The 21297-nt window shown below is 40.9% G+C and overlaps 1 protein-coding gene across 5 annotated transcripts in view; it reads left to right on the top strand.

The window, feature by feature from the left end:
* LOC123759261 (WAS/WASL-interacting protein family member 2) overlaps positions 1-21297 on the top strand; it is a 150212-nt gene that overhangs the window by 82648 nt on the left and 46267 nt on the right. Inside the window, exon 1 of one of the 5 annotated variants that reach the window (XM_045744235.2) lies at positions 21031-21297. This exon is cut by the window's right edge and continues 190 nt beyond it. The exons of the other annotated variants lie outside the window; for them this stretch is intronic. Within the exon in view, the coding sequence (XP_045600191.2) occupies positions 21046-21297 (252 nt within the window). The 5' untranslated portion in view covers positions 21031-21045. Of the gene's footprint in view, positions 1-21030 lie in introns of those variants that run through there. 5 annotated transcript variants of the gene reach the window in all.

Raw genomic sequence — 21297 nt, 5'->3', positions numbered from 1 at the left:
ATCCTGTGAGATGGGGATATTGGATGAACTTATAGCTAGTTGTTTATCTACACTTTGTAATCTTTCATATAGAATAGGGTAGCAGCACACTGCTGTGTATACCTAAGCTTGCTTATAAAATAAAATGTGATATGAAAGTTCTTAAAAAGGCGAATTTCATACAAATATCACTTAACATTCTCTGGAAATAGGAGCTAAGCTGCTGCTGCAAAAACCTAGTGCCAGTGACAAAGCTTGTACCTCTTTTACTTAATATTAAGCGTACACTATTCGGGACCCCCTTCCCCTCCAAAAAATGTGACTTTCATATGCAAAGATGGAAACGGAGGACAAAACCCACCCAGGAGCCTCGTGAAGCCGAAGGCAAAATCCCAAAGATAGCACAAGATTAAAGAAAACTGGAGATGGCTTACTAGTTCCTACGATTAAACTTTTATTTATGTCCACCCTGATTCCTGTAAGACTTCCAGAATCAAAGTACAACGAGAGGAGACTGCTAAACATATACTTGAAGCTGGGAGGACACGCGTCATTGTGTAGTCGATTAAGTCGCTAATATCAGGTTACTTCCTCGGCGTTGTGCATGAATATTTAGGAAACACCTCCGGCAGACAGCCTAGTCACACAGCCTTGAGTAGGTTGACGCGCCAGAGTGGCGTTGTGTGACCGGTCTCCACCCTAACCGCCGCCCTCGTACCAAGATATATTGTGTATAATTTTACATTTTTAATTTATTACGAATATTACTGTTGATATGTTATTCATTGAAAATTCATAGATATTTTGTTGTTTTACCAAAGCACAGTTGATTTTATATGGGTTACTTTAGTTAAAAATTAGATTATGTATATCAGAAATGATACCAACCAACAAATCTTTTGTGATGGGTCAATGTTGAGGGTAGTGTTACATGTTGCCCACTTCCCATTACAGTCGGTACACGGAAAAAACTCGATGAGTGAACATTGCTGGACTGAAACAAATTAAAAGCCTGTTCCGTTTACAGATATTACATACAATTTTTTGTTTCCATGGTTCCACCAAAATTTTGTTTATTTTGAACGTGTGGCATTCTGGTGCTGTGTTGGGACCAGCTGACAGTATCACAACGCTGATATGGGAAAGTATGAACAAGAGTATGTTTCGAGGGCGTGTTGTGTGCACGTGTTGTTTACAAAATAATTATAAACAATTGTGGTAGATAACGTCGAACTCCTCTCAAGCGCTGAAAAAGAACATTTGTGGCCCTTGGGTGTCTGATAGTATTAATCATGCAGCTTAGAAACCAGATCTTTGACAGCTCTTTGAACTCTTACCTTGTAGGCTAAAGGTCAATGATTTTGTTGAAAGGGTTATACTGATGGTTCATCAATATGGGCTAGGTCTCGCTCTCAGCCGAGGCGGGTAAGTATATCGTCTGCCTGCAATTTTTATTGGGCCGAAATGTAATCCCATCAGAACTGCCAGTAGAGTAACTATACATTATAGAATGAGGTCTCTGCTACTATAATGAGATTCCACTCGCGAGAGAGATTTATAAAATCTCTAAATAATATTTACAGGAAACTGATGATTATTTGCCTTATCGTTGTCGTGTTCAACACATCATCAGAGCCTTGTTTGATTTGTGTTTCCTATTTTCGGGGACAGGAAGCCTGTTAGGTGTCTGTCCATGTAAGTACGAGGCAGTTTGCAGTCACCCAGCCTGTTTCTAGCCAGACTTGAGTGTTTATCAGACTGATTGAGTCGCCTACACCATTAGCCCCAGGCTCAAATTTGTCTGGAACAAATATTGACTCGTCTGAGGAAAGTTTTCCTCGGGTAATGACCCAAGATACGTTTTTATACAATTATATTTATAAAATAGATATGTGAACATGTTAGTTAATTAGTGGGTACATAAATTGTATATTAAATAAGGCTAATAATGCGTAAATCTTTTCGGGTACAACTTAAAAGGTGTGCCATGCTATTGGAACAAAATAATCACTCCGCATCTTGTGCAGTTTGGCGATACACGCACGCTTGCCTCTGTATCTTGAGGAAACTGCATTTAAAAATGCGGTTCATATTAGAGCCATACAATGTGTGATATTTGTAAAGTATAATTGTACAATTCAAGATCAATCATCATTCCACTGTGGTCTGATTAAAAACCTTTTGTGACCGGGACTCTCAAAATCATTTGCACTAATGCGCAAGGGATGAATGAGTAAGCAAGCGCTAGGTGCACTTCAGAACGTCCAACCCGTCCTCATGGCCAATACGGCTCATACTGTACGTTATGGTCCTCAACGTACAAAGTACTATAAAAAGTAGCGGCTCCCAAAAATCAGTTTTCTATGCATGGGAGGTTAGGTGAGTGGGTTGGGTTGGTGAGTTTCTAGTTAGGTGGTAGCAGCTTTGTACGCGGTGGCAAATGAAGTTTATAGACTCATACCCGACCTTTGAGACATTCTTTATATGCTGCTAATTATTAAGATGGAAAACAATCTAAAAGTTAATTATTAAAGCTCTTATTAAACAATTTGTAACAGCCTCGGCCTTCCTGTATTAGGCTGTAAAATATAAACTTTGAAGTGTGTTGTGTGCGCTATAAGCTACAAGGATCACATTGCGAATCTCGCGGCTCTACATACATAACCTATGTATACCATCTAGCAAATAATTTCTAGCTATTTTATATTTACATAAATCCTTCAGTCATCCAGCGACAGCAATTTTCCATCGGAAATTCTCAGGATGTTATTCTTTTAGGCATTTCCCTTGCCTTTGTCTATACAGGAAATTCTCGGACAACAATTTTTTATCAAACTCAGTTGCAAATAATCTTTTTAGCAACACGTGTATCACATTCTAAACGTTCATTGTTCGTCTTGATGTTTAAATCCCGCGATAATTTCGGAACAGTTTACTTGAGTCACTCCCACATCGTCACTAATTTCGTCACAGAAAATGTTGCTCTGTGCGTATAAAAGAAAACAGTTTTGGTATATGTAACTCTTACTTTTATGAGAAACATTTCATTGTCAGGGGACAGGCAGCCAGTGTATATATACATGTTAGGCTTATATGGAGGTCGGCCCCTTTCCCCAACGTTGAACTACTGGCCCCTCCTCAGGATGCAACGCCATAGTTGACCACCTCTAGCATACATATGTACTGCTCGGTGAACATAGGTGCTAGGTGAAAAGAAACGACCAACCATTTCTGGTCCGGCCGGGATTCGAACCTGGGATTCTAGGTTGCGAGTTTATCTTGTATGCTTGTTACATGAACCAATTTCTGGAGCAGTGTCACTTGAAATAAATCTTTTTTTGTAAGTGTGGCAAGCGACCTGCTTGATTGAAGTCCCAGTCTCGACACAAGCCCTCAGGAAGCTTAGCTTAACCATGGGGTTGCTTTTTGGATAGGAAAGATTATTATTTGAAAGGGCGTAACCTCTCACGGCGGAGGAGGCTCACCATAGCCCGTGCTTCTTGCCCCACTCCTGTGCCAGGTAAGTTACGGGCTCACCACAGCCCGTGCTACTTGGAACTTGTTCAGAGTAGCTGAATCTATATCATCATCATCTCACGGCGTACGAAGTCCCGTTGATGGATTGTCTTGGTATGGAACTGGTATCTGATAAATTTTGAGTTCAACTGCAATTTTAATAGTCTATTTTGAAAGATGTTGACCTTTTATTAAAAGGAATAGTGCTTTTGTGGAAGGGTTGGCGAGTTAGCCTGACTATTTTAAGTTAATTCCACTCAAATGGTTAACCTCAGTAACACGATCAGTAAAGTTATATATTTTTGGTACGAGGATAATTCTCATTCCTTAGATTTTTTTTTTTAAGATCTTCAAACATTCTTTCGGACATTAGTTAGCTATGTTGCATCGCTTCTTTAAAGATCTAATATATGCAAGCTACATATTAGGAATTCTGGCATTTGTACCATAAACTTTTTTTTTATCTATTTAATAAAATAAAATATAAATCATATACATAAATTTTCCAAGGCAATACTACATTACAGTAGTATAATTCTCAGTAAACAGGTGTTTATAAACTGAATGATACCGAGCCACAGCGTTTAACTCAGAGCCTCTATACTGACGACAGTGTCTGGTTACAACTTGGCTAAATAGGGAAACCTCAAGGCCAAGGTATGTGAATATGATTGCATAGTCAAGCAGAGATCCATTATATTGCCGCATTTTACGAGCAGCAGCTCCTCTGTCTCCTCCCATTCAATATAGTTTTCTCTGCAGAGATCGAATATGACTAGGCTTGGGTTCCGGGATGTCCAGTACAGAGTTAGGAGTGTTGCATGTTAACATATCAAGTGATATGTATTATTATATCAGCATAGCTCATAAGGAGTTCCTTAGAATTCCCCAAGTCAGTTTAGTAGCACATTTGTCAATGCATTAAATAGGGCCGAGAATGCTTGGTTAGAGACTTGCACTAACCTTTTAACATTGGAACAGTACGGATGACCGTTACATAAATGTCTAATCAAACGAAGAACTGCTCTCGTCATTCTGGCGAGCACACTCGGCATGACGTCAGTTTAATGTCAAAGGCATTCCTTGGACTAGGAATGTCTAGTGTGCAGGACTTGACCTGCACACTAGATGTCTAGTGTGCAGGTCAAGGAAGGTCGTGAAGCAACGATCGCAGTCGTCCTTGTAAAAAATTGTGGGGAAATTGTTTAGAGACATACGCTCTACAAATACAATTAGCAAGGGAAATAGTGGCAGGCATTGTTTTGGCTAGGCATGGGTTTATATAGAGCTCGTTGTGTGTGTTTCCTGGCACTATAGGAAGGAAATGTAATTCATAAGTGGTAACACGCTGCGGCCGTCCCTAAGGACGCCTTCGTAAATTGTAACATGCTCTATATCATTTTTTTTCTCGTGCACATTCACGATTTTTATGTTGCTAGGCCTAAGGTAAGTGAGGCGCAATATTTGTATTATCAGTACGTTAGTGAAACATGTCGAGGTGCGCCTGGAACACATGAAGAGCGAAGCATAGTTAGGGGGAGACCGAACATCAGGACTCTACAGGCGTGTGTAAAGTTGTTCATTTATAAACGGAGAGTTAGGCTGCTGGATTACCAAAAAACCATTGTTTTGGGATCGGCCTGAAACTGACTAGACATGATGCGACTAAATTGAAATAATATAAATTTGATGATATTTTAAAATTCTTGATATGAAACCTCTCACTTTGTGGGTTTTTTCCTTCGAGAATTGGAGGTGCATATTGAGGCATAGTGTATGAGCCAAGTGTGGAGGCGCTGGCGAGGTCGTCTCCCACTCCAGTGACTGCGGTTGACAAAGAAATTTGGAGGCCAGGGGAAATGGTGAAGGTCGGGTCTCGCCAGTGTGGAGCCATGACGGACGGGCGCCGCTGGAGGCGTGATCAACGAACCTGGTAAATACTTAATGGATGCAATAAACAGTATAACGAAGTGAAATTAAACAAAAAAATTGGTAAATGATTTACCACAGTCGGGGTCAGGAAGTCTGTTAGGCTTACCGAGAGTAGTGGAAAGTACGCCTACGCGTGTCCGTTTTGCTTTTTTCGAGGGACACGCGTAGGCGTACCTGTTTTTCGTTACAGTTTTGATGGGACACATTCTGGCGTACCTGTTTTTCGTTACAGTTTTGATGGGACACGCGTAGGCGTACCTGTTTTTCGTTACAGTTTTGATGGGACACGTTCTGGCGTACCTGTTTTTCGTTAGTTTTGATGGGACACGTTCTGGCGTACCTGTTTTTCGTTACAGTTTTAAGGGGACACGTTCTGGCGTACCTGTTTTTCGTTACAGTTTTAAGGGGACACGTTCTGGCGTACCTGTTTTTCGTTACAGTTTTAAGGGGACACGTTCTGGCGTACCTGTTTTTCGTTACAGTTTTAAGGGGACACGTTCTGGCGTACCTGTTTTTCGTTGCAGTTTTGATGGGACACGTTCTGGCGTACCTGTTTTTCATCTCAGTTTTAAGGGGACACGTTCTGGCGTACCTGTTTTTCATCTCAGTTTTGATGGGACACGACTTGGCGTACCTGTTTTTCGTTGCAGTTTTAAGGGGACACGTTCTGGCGTACCTGTTTTTCATCTCAGTTTTGATGGGACACGACTTGGCGTACCTGTTTTTCGTTGCAGTTTTGATGGGACACGACTTGGCGTACCTGTTTTTCATCTCAGTTTTGATGGGACACGACTTGGCGTACCTGTTTTTCGTTGCAGTTTTGATGGGACACGACTTGGCCCCATGTTTTTTCGTTACCCCAGTGAGATTAAAGGGACACGACTTGGCCCCATGTTTTTTCGTTGCCCCAGTGAGCCATGCACAGGCATTGCTAATGGTCAATGACGTCATCAATTTACCTGGGGATTAAAAGGCCGGCTCCTGGCCCCATCGTATTTCGCACAGGCATTGCTAATAGTCACCCCGTATTCTTCTTCCCTGAATAAGTCTGTTTTCTGTTATAGTATGTTTATTCCCATTTTTAATGTTTATAGCAAAGGGGGATTCAAATGCTGCCTTCTGTAAAGCCTAATGTGCAATGGCGTTAATCATTATAAGCTTGTTTTTCTCAATAAGGTATTGCCGTACTGTTTCCCATTGTCTAAGATCATTTTATAGCTAAGATTACATAATAATAACATAAGAAATGACTTCAAACCCTGTTTACAGAACCAGTATTTACCCAGGTCTTTTTCCTAAATCTAAATCTAAAACTTATTCCAATTTATGTCCATTGTTTCATGTTCTGTCTAGTGTTGATAATTTTAATAGTCTATTAATATTCCCCCTTTATCATGTCCATTCATTCACAGCTCTATCATGTCACCCCTATTTCTACTTCGTCATCGTTCTAGAGAATGTAATTTGAGCTTTGACAATCTTTCTTGAAGGATCGTTTATTATGCATAGGGCAAAAAATAATATGAAAAATCTGCCATCAGTCGTTTATATGAAAAAACAGAGCCCTGGGCATTGGTGATTTCAATGCGTGTTCAGTAGTAAACCAATATTGTCCTTAACCACATACACGTCTCACATACGCTCAAAACATACCTCCCACACCTTACTGTGTCAAATAACAAATAAAAAAATCTCATTCAGTAAAAGCAAGCCTCTCATGTTTTAAAATAAGGCCTTCTGCGGCGCGAGGCGCGCTAAATGTGGATCCCAGGAGGTTCACACATAAGTGTGAACTCTTAATCTGGCTTAATACCTCACCTATACTCTGTGCTTCATCAGAGTTGATATTCAGCTACAATAGCTCGTATTTTCGCTCATTGCTTATATTTTCTGTTATTCATAAACCCGATCAAACCATCCGAACCCAACCTATCCTAACTTATTATATATAACAAACAAATACATTCTACAGAACAGTTATTGTTGTTGTTTAGTGACATCGTGAAAAGCGAGCTCAGGTATAGGGATAAGGTATTGATGGTCATTAGCATATAGGTGGGAAGGTATTACAGTACCTTACTGGTCAACTATGTATGACGTCACCAGACAACCAATGCGACCTTTGGCGTCCTACTGGCATGTGTATTTGATGTTATTAATCAAAAATGACTAGACTAACCATCCCCACCTAACCTAATCAGAGGTATAAGAATATACATTTTAGTCATCCACAACTGTAATCATTATTCAGTGATAAGTTCAAAAGTATAACAGAAGCCCAAATGTCATACTGCAATTTAAGCAGAATCGTACATCTGGCAGCATAGCAGGTGAGCTGAACATAAGAATAAAGGTGACTGCAGAGGTCATATTGGCCCATACGAGGCAGCTCCTATATATTTCCACCCAATCTCATTCATGTCCACCCTATGCTTAAAACAACCAAGGGATCCCACTTAAAGTATTAGTTTACAATAATAGTTTTAATAAATAGCTCTTATTCTAGTTTTATACACAACAGCAATTATGAAAACCCTATATCTAGATATTCTACTATAATCCACAAGTAGTTACCACACATCTGGCAGTACAGCGGATTAGTGGCTGTGTTCATAGGCTAGTCAACTGTCCTCACATCCATCAAATAGATATCCAAATGTCGCACCTCAATTCATCCATCTAGCAACTCAGCTGGATGTTAGCCACTATATTCATAGGCTAATCATTTCTACACCTCAAAAAATCCTAGTCTTGCTACGCAAATCAGCTTACTTGTTTCTAAACCAACACTCGCAAATACAATCATGCATACCTACACATACTTCAAAACCTATGCATTCATAGAGAATAGCCTAGTTTTTGCCACCATTTCCCCATTAATCAGATGTAATTTATACCATACACACAGAAAATACTGCATTTACACACCAAATATGTCATTTATGCACAAAATATACTATTTACACTCAAAATATACCATCACATAAAAAAAATATGAGATTTTCATACAAAATATGTCAGTTGCAAACAAAAATATACCATTTACACAATATTGCATGTGCACTCAGAGTATGACATTTACACAAAGTACGGTATTTCGCACAAATATATCAAAATGCTTATACATTTAGACAATCAAAAATGCGCTTTAACTAAAATTACACAATTTCACAAACGTAATTTTCACAAAATACCCACACATTGTCTCATAAACCAAAATACACTTACACCATAAAGATCTATTTTATCAAATTACAGAGCTTACACAAAATACACAATTTTCACACACAAATACAGTTGCACACAGCTACCTTAGCCTCACCACTGGTAACATCAAGCAGACGTTTACTCTCCTGAGTGGTGGTAACCCTCGCGGGCCGGGCTGGTCGACAGGTTGTGGCGGGATCACCTGATCCGGGCCACACCCGTCTCACTGGGCTCACCTCCGTTTTCTGTGAAATGAAAGAAGGAAAATTGCTCATTTTTCCTTTTACCTCATGCACCTGATCTTTCGCCTGATAAGAGGCGTCCTTGACTTCCTCAGCTGACGGCCGTGTGACATCGCCGCCATCCTTAACCTGACCTTAGTTAGAAAGGGATATAACTCACCAAAACTATTTAATTACCATTTACCTTATTTTCCTTATCATAACCCATAACCAGAGGGTTTAGACCCCCCTTTACCTCGAAATTAGAGTACAGGGTTAAATTAGGGAATGATAGGTTTATGTGCGAAAATATATTCCTACCTTAAATATATTGTATAATTTCGAGGTAAAGGGGGGTCTAAACCCTCTGGTTATGGGTTATGATAAGGAAAATAAGGTAAATGGTAATTAAATAGTTTTGGTGAGTTATATCCCTTTCTAACTAAGGTCAGGTTAAGGATGGTTAAGTTGAACTGATGTAGAGAAAATTCCCATTATTATCATATTTTCCATTAACCTCCCTCCCCCCAGGTAATAGAGGTTAGGTTGAGGATGGTTGAATTATGTGAAAAAAATATGCTACGAGTATGATGCAATGTTGAACCAAGATTCGTGTATCAGAGGTTAGGTCCAGGGAGGTTGGGTTGATGCATAAACATCACCTTCTTCCCATAAATACAATAAATTTGAAGTTAGATAAAGGGAGGTTAGGCCCAGGACGGCTGGGTTGATGCACAAATAACACGGTCCTCCCATATTTATGATAAATTTGAAGTTTGATAAATGGAGGTTAGGTCAAGGACGGTTGGGTTGATGCACAAATAACACGTCCTTCCATATTTACGATAAATTTGAAGTTAGATGAAGGGAGGTTAGGTCCAGGACGGTTGGGTTGATGTGTAAAAACAAAACACATACCCAACACTATATCTACAATATTGAACACAGTTCCAAGTTTTTAAGGAGAGGGTCTGTTAGGTCCATATCCAAAACATCACTTTTCTGTGAATATGGTTACAATGTTCAACAAAGATCCTAGCAGGTTAGGCACAGTGCGGATAGGTTCATATCCAAAACTTCAGTTTTTGAAGAAAAATAGGTAAAAGCTCCAAGACTCTTGCAGGTTAGGCACGGGCATTTAGGTACATATCCAAAAACATCACTTCTCTGAGTATTTGTAGTATCAGAGGCTAGGTCCAGGTTCAGATGGAATGGATGAAAATGTGGGTAAAATGGGTTTTTGGCTGTGCTATGATACACAACATTTAGGCATATTTGGTGGAAATTGTCTCCAATTTGATGGCGATAGCTTACATTTCCCCAACTTTAATCAAATCTGCTAGGTCAGGGATAGGTAAGGCTATGTAGGGTAGGTTGGAATATGTGAAAACTCGGGTAAAATGGTCTTTGGCTGAGCTATGTAACAAATTATTTTGGGTATATTGGTAGAAATTGTCTTAAATTAGGTTGAATTTAGGTGAGTAAGCATAAATTTCACGAACTCTAATCAAATCTAGCTTGGGATATGCTAGGTCAGGTTAGGTAAGGCTGTGTAAGGTAAGATGGAATAGGTGAAAAACTTGGGTGAAATGAACTTTGACCATGCTAAGATACAAAACATTTGGGTATATTCGGTGGAAATTGGCATAAATTAGGTAAAATTTAGGTGGGAAAGGCATAAATTTTGCCAACTATAATCAAATCTGACTTTGGATATGCCAGGAGAGGCCGGGTAGGGATGTCTAGGGCAGGTTGGAATAGGAGAAAACTCAGCTAAAATAAACTTTGACTATGCTAGATACAAAACATTTGGGTATATTCGGTGGAAATTGGCTTAAATTAGGTAAAATTTAGGTTGGAAAGGCATAAATTTCGCCAACTATAATCAAATCTGAGTTTGGATATGCCAGGAGAGGATGGGTAGGGTTGTCTAGGGCAGGTTGGAATAGGTGAAAACTCAGCTAAATGAGCTTTGGCCGTGCTATGTTCCAAAACATTTTTGGGTATATTTGGTGGAAATTGTCTTAAATTAGGTCAAATTTATATGGGATAACTTAAATTTCGCCTACTTTAACCAAATCTAGGTTTGGATATGCTAGGATAGGTTAGGTGAGGTTGCGTAGGGTAGGATGGTATAGGAGAAAATGTAGGTAAAAAAATGGGCTTTGGCAGTGCTGTGATACAGAACATTTGGATATATTTGGTGGGAATTGCCTTAAATAAGTTAGAATTTAGGTGGGATAGCTTAAATTTTGCCGACTTTAACCAAATCTGGGTTTGGATATGCTAGGATAGGTTAGGTAAGGTTGCGTAGGGTAGGATGGAATAGGAGAAAATGTAGGTAAAAATGGGCTTTGGCAGTGCTGTGATATGAAACATTTGGGTATATTTGGTCAAATTTAGGTGGCATAGCATGAATTTCGTCGACTTTAACCAAATCCAGGTTTGGATATGCTAGGTCAGGTTAGGTGAGGTTGTGTAGGATAGTATGGAATAGGTGAAAATGGGCTTTGGCGATGCTATGATACACAACATTTGGGTATATTTGGTGGAAATTGCCTTAAATTTGGTGAAATTTAGGTGGCATAGCATACATTTCGCCAACTTTTACCAAATCCAGGGTTGGATATGCTAGGTCAGGTTTGGTGAGGTCGTGTAGGGAAGGACCTATATAATATCTTAGGGTAATGAACTAGTATGTTTATGAAATAGTGTAAATTTTCCTATTTGGGGTTCGTGCTATATGACAGACTCATATAATGTATGGACAGAGGCGACATAGGCTTGTATGTGAGGATATGGGATGCTCATATTTAGTAAGTTTAGTTAGGTAGAATTTAGTCAAATTGCGTAGTATAAGTATATTTTTGATAGATTTAGATGAATTTAAGTTTTAACAGGATGCATTTTGATAAGATATAGCAAATTTGTCTAAAATTATCATAGAAAATACTGACTCCACCTAACCCCACCTGCCCTAACATAACTAAGGCTAGAACAAATAAGTCTGTTAGATGGTTTGAATAAATACATAAATATGGTGGTCTGATTGGAGAGAATGTAACAAGGAAGGTATTAATAAGACATAAAAACAGTGGACATATGTTAGATGAATAGTTTAGCACTAATAATGTTGATATCTTAATGGAAAAAGAATGTGTTATATATTGAGCTCATTGGAAGTTATAAGAAACATTTTTATATGTGAAATTCTGACTTTTGGGGAGTTGGATAAACTCAGCATATTATAATTAATGTCCTAAATATACCCAGAAAAATATCATGCAAATTGTGTATTGTTTGACCCAGTTGGTTGTGTTTGTACATATATAGCACAATTAATATACTTGTGTATTAATTGTGCAGATTATGTATTTTGCATATGTTGTATGATTATTGAAATTATGTATTGATTATATTTCTATAAATTGTGTATTGTTTTGTGCAAGTTGTCTGTATTAATTGTATATGTTTTTGTATGTGTATTTGCGGAAATTGCTTAGTTGTGTATTTAATGAATATGCGCTAGTTATGTATTGTTCATATTTTGGTAAGTTGTGTGTTGATTATATTTTTGAGCAAGTTGTGTAAATGTCGCAATTGTATTTGTGTAAATCGTGTATTTATGCTAGTTGTGTATTTTCATATTTGGGGTAGTTATGTATTGTACGTATTTGTGCTAGATATGCATTTGTGCAAGTTGTGTGTAATAAATATGAAAGATGTGTAATATTGTATAAGTTGTGTATTAATTGCGCATGTTGTGTAATTGCATATGGACGAATTGTTTATTTTTACCTTTGGGTATTGATTGTCATTGTGCAAGCTGAGTAATTATATAGCAAGTTTTCTTGTATTAATTGTGCAAAGATGTAAAATAATTACACAAACTGTGTAATAATTTTTGTGATAATAGTGCATTTATGCACGTTGTGTTTTTAATTTGTTGAAGTGGAACTGGTGCAACTGTATTTGTGTGTGAAAGTTGTGTATTTTGTGTAAGCTCTGTAATTTGATAAAATAGATCTTTATGGTGTAAGTGTATTTTGGTTTATGACACAATGTGTGGGTATTTTGTGAAAATTACGTTTGTGAAATTGTGTAATTTTAGTTAAAGCGCATTTTTGATTGTCTAAATGTATAAGCATTTTGATATATTTGTGCGAAATACCGTACTTTGTGTAAATGTCATACTCTGAGTGCACATGCAATATTGTGTAAATGGTATATTTTTGTTTGCAACTGACATATTTTGTATGAAAATCTCATATTTTTTTTATGTGATGGTATATTTTGAGTGTAAATAGTATATTTTGTGCATAAATGACATATTTGGTGTGTAAATGCAGTATTTTCTGTGTGTATGGTATAAATTACATCTGATTAATGGGGAAATGGTGGCAAAAACTAGGCTATTCTCTATGAATGCATAGGTTTTGAAGTATGTGTAGGTATGCATGATTGTATTTGCGAGTGTTGGTTTAGAAACAAGTAAGCTGATTTGCGTAGCAAGACTAGGATTTTTTGAGGTGTAGAAATGATTAGCCTATGAATATAGTGGCTAACATCCAGCTGAGTTGCTAGATGGATGAATTGAGGTGCGACATTTGGATATCTATTTGATGGATGTGAGGACAGTTGACTAGCCTATGAACACAGCCACTAATCCGCTGTACTGCCAGATGTGTGGTAACTACTTGTGGATTATAGTAGAATATCTAGATATAGGGTTTTCATAATTGCTGTTGTGTATAAAACTAGAATAAGAGCTATTTATTAAAACTATTATTGTAAACTAATACTTTAAGTGGGATCCCTTGGTTGTTTTAAGCATAGGGTGGACATGAATGAGATTGGGTGGAAATATATAGGAGCTGCCTCGTATGGGCCAATATGACCTCTGCAGTCACCTTTATTCTTATGTTCAGCTCACCTGCTATGCTGCCAGATGTACGATTCTGCTTAAATTGCAGTATGACATTTGGGCTTCTGTTATACTTTTGAACTTATCACTGAATAATGATTACAGTTGTGGATGACTAAAATGTATATTCTTATACCTCTGATTAGGTTAGGTGGGGATGGTTAGTCTAGTCATTTGTTATTAATAACATCAAATACACATGCCAGTAGGACGCCAAAGGTCGCATTGGTTGTCTGGTGACGTCATACATAGTTGACCAGTAAGGTACTGTAATACCTTCCCACCTATATGCTAATGACCATCAATACCTTATCCCTATACCTGAGCTCGCTTTTCACGATGTCACTAAACAACAACAATAACTGTTCTGTAGAATGTATTTGTTTGTTATATATAATAAGTTAGGATAGGTTGGGTTCGGATGGTTTGATCGGGTTTATGAATAACAGAAAATATAAGCAATGAGCGAAAATACGAGCTATTGTAGCTGAATATCAACTCTGATGAAGCACAGAGTATAGGTGAGGTATTAAGCCAGATTAAGAGTTCACACTTATGTGTGAACCTCCTGGGATCCACATTTAGCGCGCCTCGCGCCGCAGAAGGCCTTATTTTAAAACATGAGAGGCTTGCTTTTACTGAATGAGATTTTTTTATTTGTTATTTGACACAGTAAGGTGTGGGAGGTATGTTTTGAGCGAATGTGAGACGTGTATGTGGTTAAGGACAATATTGGTTTACTACTGAACACGCATTGAAATCACCAATGCCCAGGGCTCTGTTTTTTCATATAAACGACTGATGGCAGATTTTTCATATTATTTTTTGCCCTATGCATAATAAACGATCCTTCAAGAAAGATTGTCAAAGCTCAAATTACATTCTCTAGAACGATGACGAAGTAGAAATAGGGGTGACATGATAGAGCTGTGAATGAATGGACATGATAAAGGGGGAATATTAATAGACTATTAAAATTATCAACACTAGACAGAACATGAAACAATGGACATAAATTGGAATAAGTTTTAGATTTAGATTTAGGAAAAAGACCTGGGTAAATACTGGTTCTGTAAACAGGGTTTGAAGTCATTTCTTATGTTATTATTATGTAATCTTAGCTATAAAATGATCTTAGACAATGGGAAACAGTACGGCAATACCTTATTGAGAAAAACAAGCTTATAATGATTAACGCCATTGCACATTAGGCTTTACAGAAGGCAGCATTTGAATCCCCCTTTGCTATAAACATTAAAAATGGGAATAAACATACTATAACAGAAAACAGACTTATTCAGGGAAGAAGAATACGGGGTGACTATTAGCAATGCCTGTGCGAAATATGATGGGGCCAGGAGCCGGCCTTTTAATCCCCAGGTAAATTGATGACGTCATTGACCATTAGCAATGCCTGTGCATGGCTCACTGGGGCAACGAAAAAACATGGGGCCAAGTCGTGTCCCTTTAATCTCACTGGGGTAACGAAAAAACATGGGGCCAAGTCGTGTCCCATCAAAACTGCAACGAAAAACAGGTACGCCAAGTCGTGTCCCATCAAAACTGAGATGAAAAACAGGTACGCCAAGTCGTGTCCCATCAAAACTGCAACGAAAAACAGGTACGCCAAGTCGTGTCCCATCAAAACTGAGATGAAAAACAGGTACGCCAGAACGTGTCCCCTTAAAACTGCAACGAAAAACAGGTACGCCAAGTCGTGTCCCATCAAAACTGAGATGAAAAACAGGTACGCCAGAACGTGTCCCCTTAAAACTGAGATGAAAAACAGGTACGCCAGAACGTGTCCCATCAAAACTGCAACGAAAAACAGGTACGCCAGAACGTGTCCCCTTAAAACTGTAACGAAAAACAGGTACGCCAGAACGTGTCCCCTTAAAACTGTAACGAAAAACAGGTACGCCAGAACGTGTCCCCTTAAAACTGTAACGAAAAACAGGTACGCCAGAACGTGTCCCCTTAAAACTGTAACGAAAAACAGGTACGCCAGAACGTGTCCCATCAAAACTGTAACGAAAAACAGGTACGCCAGAACGTGTCCCATCAAAACTGTAACGAAAAACAGGTACGCCAGAATGTGTCCCATCAAAACTGTAACGAAAAACAGGTACGCCTACGCGTGTCCCATCAAAACTGTAACGAAAAACAGGTACGCCTACGCGTGTCCCTCGAAAAAAGCAAAACGGACACGCGTAGGCGTACTTTCCACTACTACCGAGGCCGCTCCTCGAGCCAACTAGTGACCTTCTCCCAGGCTACATCCCACAACAGTTGATTAACTACCAGCTACGTATTTACTGCTAGGTAACAGCGGCATCAGGGTGAAAGAAACTCTTCCCATTTTGTTTTCTCGCCGGGAACCGAACCCGGGCTACAGGATTACGTTTACAGCGTGCTGTCCACACAGCCACCGGTGTGTGTGTGTGTGTGTGTGTATGTATGAGAACGTGCGTGCGTGCTTTTGCGTGCGTGCGAGAAAAACACGCGCGGACGTACAGTCGTGTGGGTGTCCAACATCCTGCTGGATTAAACATATTTCGTTATCTTTGTTTTGATAGTGTTGGAAAGTTTGAAGTCTAAAATGTAATTAAGAGATTTGAGCAATACTTAAGATAATTTATACGAGCACTTTTAATACCCAAGAGGCTATCCTAGGTGGCGCTCTGTGCTTACCGGTAATTTGGCGCCCTTTGTCTTGCAAATTTCCCAAGCCACTGGTCAATAGTGTTGTCCCTGGCAACACACACACACTCCGCCTCATACTTGAACCCACTTGAGTTTGATGATCAACAATTTAGTTCACCGTGAACGACATTTTCTACACTAATTACACCCATGTCGTGCGCAGCATGAACACGCGTGCGCATGTAGACAGGCACCTGTTTGTGCACGTATGCACGCACTCGGGCGCCTGTCTGTGCACGTACGCATGCACTCGGGCGCCTGTGTGCACGTACGCACGCACTCGGGCACCTGTCTGTGCACGTACGCACGCACTCGGGCGCCTGTCTGTGCACGTACGCACGCACTCGGGCGCCTGTCTGTGCACGTACGCATGCACTCGGGCGCCTGTCTGTGCACGTACGCATGCACTCGGGGTCCTGTCTGCACGTACGCGTGCTGCTTCCTAACTAGACGTGTTTGAGCTGTGAATAAAGACATGATTAGGGCATAAAAGGTACTGGAGAGCATGCGGATGGCGGACAAAAAAAACAAGTGGAAGGCTCTGGCACCAGGACCGAGAGGGCCAGAGGGGACATAACAACCTCGTAGATATATGGGAGTAGACACTTCCTCAGTGTAAGGTAATTATCAGGAGAAAGCGATAAACCTGTATGACAACCACTCCTAAGAGACAGAAGGATAAGTGAGCACATTTTTGTTAACTTCAAGTGCTTCGGGGAATCGAACGTAGACTCGCTAAGAAGCCATGACGGTCGCTGTACCCAACCGCCCTAAGGGGATGGACTTCGGTGAGGGAGCAGGTGGTGGAACGATTTAAGAAGAAACATGTTCAAGTTTGAGAGTCTAGCAGAGGTTATACTGACCCAAGATGTTGGATGAATGTCGATGGGTACAGCAGTAGTGACCACAGTATTACGGTGGCAGGATAATACTACACCAACAAATCATTGCATTCATGCACGGGAACACGCATACGCTTGAATTGTCTGGCGAACGTTTGAAACAATCCCACGTACATTAACTGGTATTTTTGTTCCATTAACCAGCAAACCTAGTTCCAAACCGGTATTTACCCAGGTCTTTCCTAAAAACGTGTAATCATTCATCTCGCTTCATGCAGGTCGGCGTTCAATCCCCAACCGTCCAAGTGGTCAGGCACCATTCCTCCTCCCCCCCCCCCCCCCCCGTCCCATCCCAAATCCTTATCCTGACCCCTTACAAGTGCTATATAGTCGTAATGACTTGGCGCTTTCCCCTGATAATTCCCTCGTGTTATATTTGTGAAGATATATTTTAAACCTTATAGTCGGGTGGGTATACTTGCAAACACGTGGGCAGCCACTGGTGAGTATACGCAGGCACATGGGCAGCCACGGGTGAGTATACGCAGGCACATGGGCAGCCACGGGTGAGTATACGCAGGCACACGGGCAGCCACGGGTGAGTATACGCAGGCACACGGGCAGCCACGGGTGAGTATACGCAGGCACACGGGCAGCCACGGGTGAGTATACGCAGGCACACGGGCAGCCACGGGTGAGTATACGCAGGCACACGGGCAGCCACGGGTGAGTATACGCAGGCACACGGGCAGCCACGGGTGAGTATACGCAGGCACACGGGCAGCCACGGGTGAGTATACGCAGGCACACGGGCAGCCACGGGTGAGTATACGCAGGCACGGGGCGAGTATACGCAGGCACATGGGCACCCACGGGTGAGTATAGAGACTTGCACACGCACAGTCAAGGAACGTACGCTCCCAAGCTCTACTATCTGGAGCAGCTTGGCTGGTGGCCGCGGTGCAGGTGCTCTCAGCTGGGGTCAGTCAGTGTAGTGTACACCACTCAGTGTGAGCGCTCGCTCGCGTTCTTCTTTCCCGCGTTCTCTCACCTGTGACGCGTGTTCGAATATTTGTCACAACGAGCAGTAACACGTGTTCGGATACACATGAAAATGTTGTTAATGTCTTAATATATTCTAATCTTAAATATGTAAACATTTCAATGTTGGGGAAAGCTGGCAGACCGCGGGGGGAGGAGCTGGCGCTGGATTCGAATTCCAGAAGGTGTTTGGGTGGAGCCATTTTGTTATATGAAGTTTGAAAGTCTACACGAAGCCAAGGAGGAATACACAAAGGTGTTGAAGGGGGGGGGGGAAAGTGGAAGCACATACAATGAGGAAACCCATTACTGTTCTTCGTGTTCTGAATTCATGCAGCTCGTTTTCTGGGACTGTTTGCCTCGCCAGAGACCGCGAACGCTATAGCAACGCCCCAACTCGTAAAGAGTCCAGTGGGCAATATTAGTGCTTTAATAGTTATTAATACGTGTTACTTCTGACGGTTTAGTAAGATTCCGTGACATATACGACGTTATTAAGCGAGAGGACGCGAGCGACCTCAAGGCAGCGCCAGAAACTGGGTCAAAGCAACGTTTGGCTGCGTCATGTTTGTTTTGTGACCCAGAAGACTATTCTTTACGATATATGGGCAGAATTTGTCCAAACAGCCCGTACATCGTGTACAGTGACGGAGTTCATATTCGCGAGTCTGTAACGCGTGACGGGCATGTGGTGCGCAGTGTACGGCCTTTCCCCTCTGTATACCGTGCATAAGTATACCAATACAAATATGTGGAAGGAAGATGACGATGTTTTTGCCCGTCCTGGACTTGAAGATAGACAGAGGGGAAGGTAGGTAGTGTGTTTTCAGCCACGTTACAGTTAAGTATCCTCAGTATACAGAAAACACCGGCTAAATCTTGACATGTGTTCAGGATTAACGTATGCAGCAGGATGATCTGTGTAAAGGATAATTCGCGTGGAGGCTTAACCTAAGGAGTGCCAAGGATTATACTGTAAGGTTGTCACTAGAACACGGACTATACGACCTTAATTACATACTCCGACTTGAATATTAAAACCTAAGTTAACCTACCAACGTCATTTAACGTCAGGTCCAAGTAGCCTATTTCAGGTAATGATGAGGTCGGCGCCGTGGTAGGTGAACACGCAAGGCCGCTTCTAACCCCCACGTCCTTGACCCCTGGCCTGAATTACTTCGTTACGTCACTTGCAAATTCCTCCAAGGTAGTTCACTCCTCGTGACCCGTGTATCGACACGCAAGACGCTGCTCACAGTCACTCTCGTCTTGTCATTTACAGTGAGAGTTTTGGCAATTATTTCCCCGCACGTAAACTTGTAGGGCGAGGGTGTACAGACGTGGTGAACCTCGGGTGCTAGTTTACTGTATACACTCGAGTATTGAACTATACATTAAGCGACTCGTAAGGGATTATTAGTTAACCAAGCTTAGGATTTTCTTTTGTTCATAAAATCCTGATTACATGCATATTAAGGGTGAAGGGTGGTCCTCCCTCCTGATGCTTGCTTAGTCTACAGATATTAGCATGTATCGAGTGGGGAGATAAAGGTCATAATGGTTAATGAATTAAATAACTTTTAATCCGATATAGTGCTTTGAATGTGTGGATTATTGTAATTCCCAGAAATGTAACTTATGTATTATGGCGACTGGTGTCGTGGTGGTATCACCCGCTCTCTGTAAGTCATGACTGCCAGTTACCGCCTGACGCCTCGGGTGACAAGTCAGTATTAGCGAAGTCTCTCCCTTTTACTTGAGTGTAATCAAACAGTTTGCGGACTTTTGTATACTAACAAATTATATTTGTTTTCTATAGCGCGAAATATATAGCTCAAATACTCACATGTTTGTCAGTAGAATTATTTAATTGCGGAAGTTAATTTTATATAATTTTCAATTTTGCTGCTCGTTTTCTATTGGTATAATGTTTGAGACCTCTGTCAGGCCTATACACACTAACCTCTGGCCACAGTTACGTGGTGTACGCCGCTTCCCAGTTTGTTCCATTATATACTCTTGACAACTCGTGTTTTGTACTACTGAGATATGATTTGCTCGAGGGTTTTCGGAACATTGTTTATGGATTTGTCGTAGATTTGGAAAACAAAAATAAACGAATATTACCAAACTTTGAGTGGAAAGTAATCTCATGGGATGTAATAAACTTTTATTATATAACTTATCGAATTGGAAATATTATTCAGAGTTGTTTTGACTTCTAGGACTAGGTATATATAGCCGTGAGACACGGGTGGTTACAGTGCCCTCTGGCGGAGGTGGTGGTGAGGGTGGAGAGTCTTGCGAGGAGTGAGCTGGGTGGGTCTTGAGCCCAGTCACACCACACACTGCCGTTGACACCTGCGGCTGCCTCACGCCCTCCACTCTCATATTTACCTGTTGCACCGATAAGCTTCGCGGATATTTTACTGTGTTCGTTTTCTGTACCTAAATGCAGAAATGGTCGTGTGATAGAACATTTACATTTTGTACCAGAACTGCAACACTGAAAACTTAAATAACAATCTTGCACCGGAAATTCAGTGTTTTAGTTAATAAAGTGTATCCAGGCAGTATATATATATATATATATAACTGGTGATGGAAGTGGGTGTATGATGTGTGGTAACGGGTGACTGGTCATGAACCACGACCCTCGCTCTGCAGGTCGTCCGCCACCATGCCCAAGAAGGCTCCCGCTCCCATCACTAGTGACCAGGGCCATGGTAAGAGACGACGGGTGCCCAGGAGGCCTCGGTACGCGAGTAGATTCAGAGCAGAAGAATTGCCGCCTATACAATCATTATCGTGTAGTGATCAGTCGGATTTGGCTAAAAGTGGCCGGTATCACGAAGAGGAGCTGGGTTTGGCGTCCATTCATCCTCATATGCGCAGTTCGGACACGGATTTAACCAGACGTCGAAGGCTGACG

Source organism: Procambarus clarkii, chromosome 1 (genome assembly GCF_040958095.1).
Source record: "Procambarus clarkii isolate CNS0578487 chromosome 1, FALCON_Pclarkii_2.0, whole genome shotgun sequence".
NCBI lineage: Eukaryota > Metazoa > Arthropoda > Malacostraca > Decapoda > Cambaridae > Procambarus > Procambarus clarkii.
This window is presented reverse-complemented; position numbering and strand designations above follow the sequence as displayed.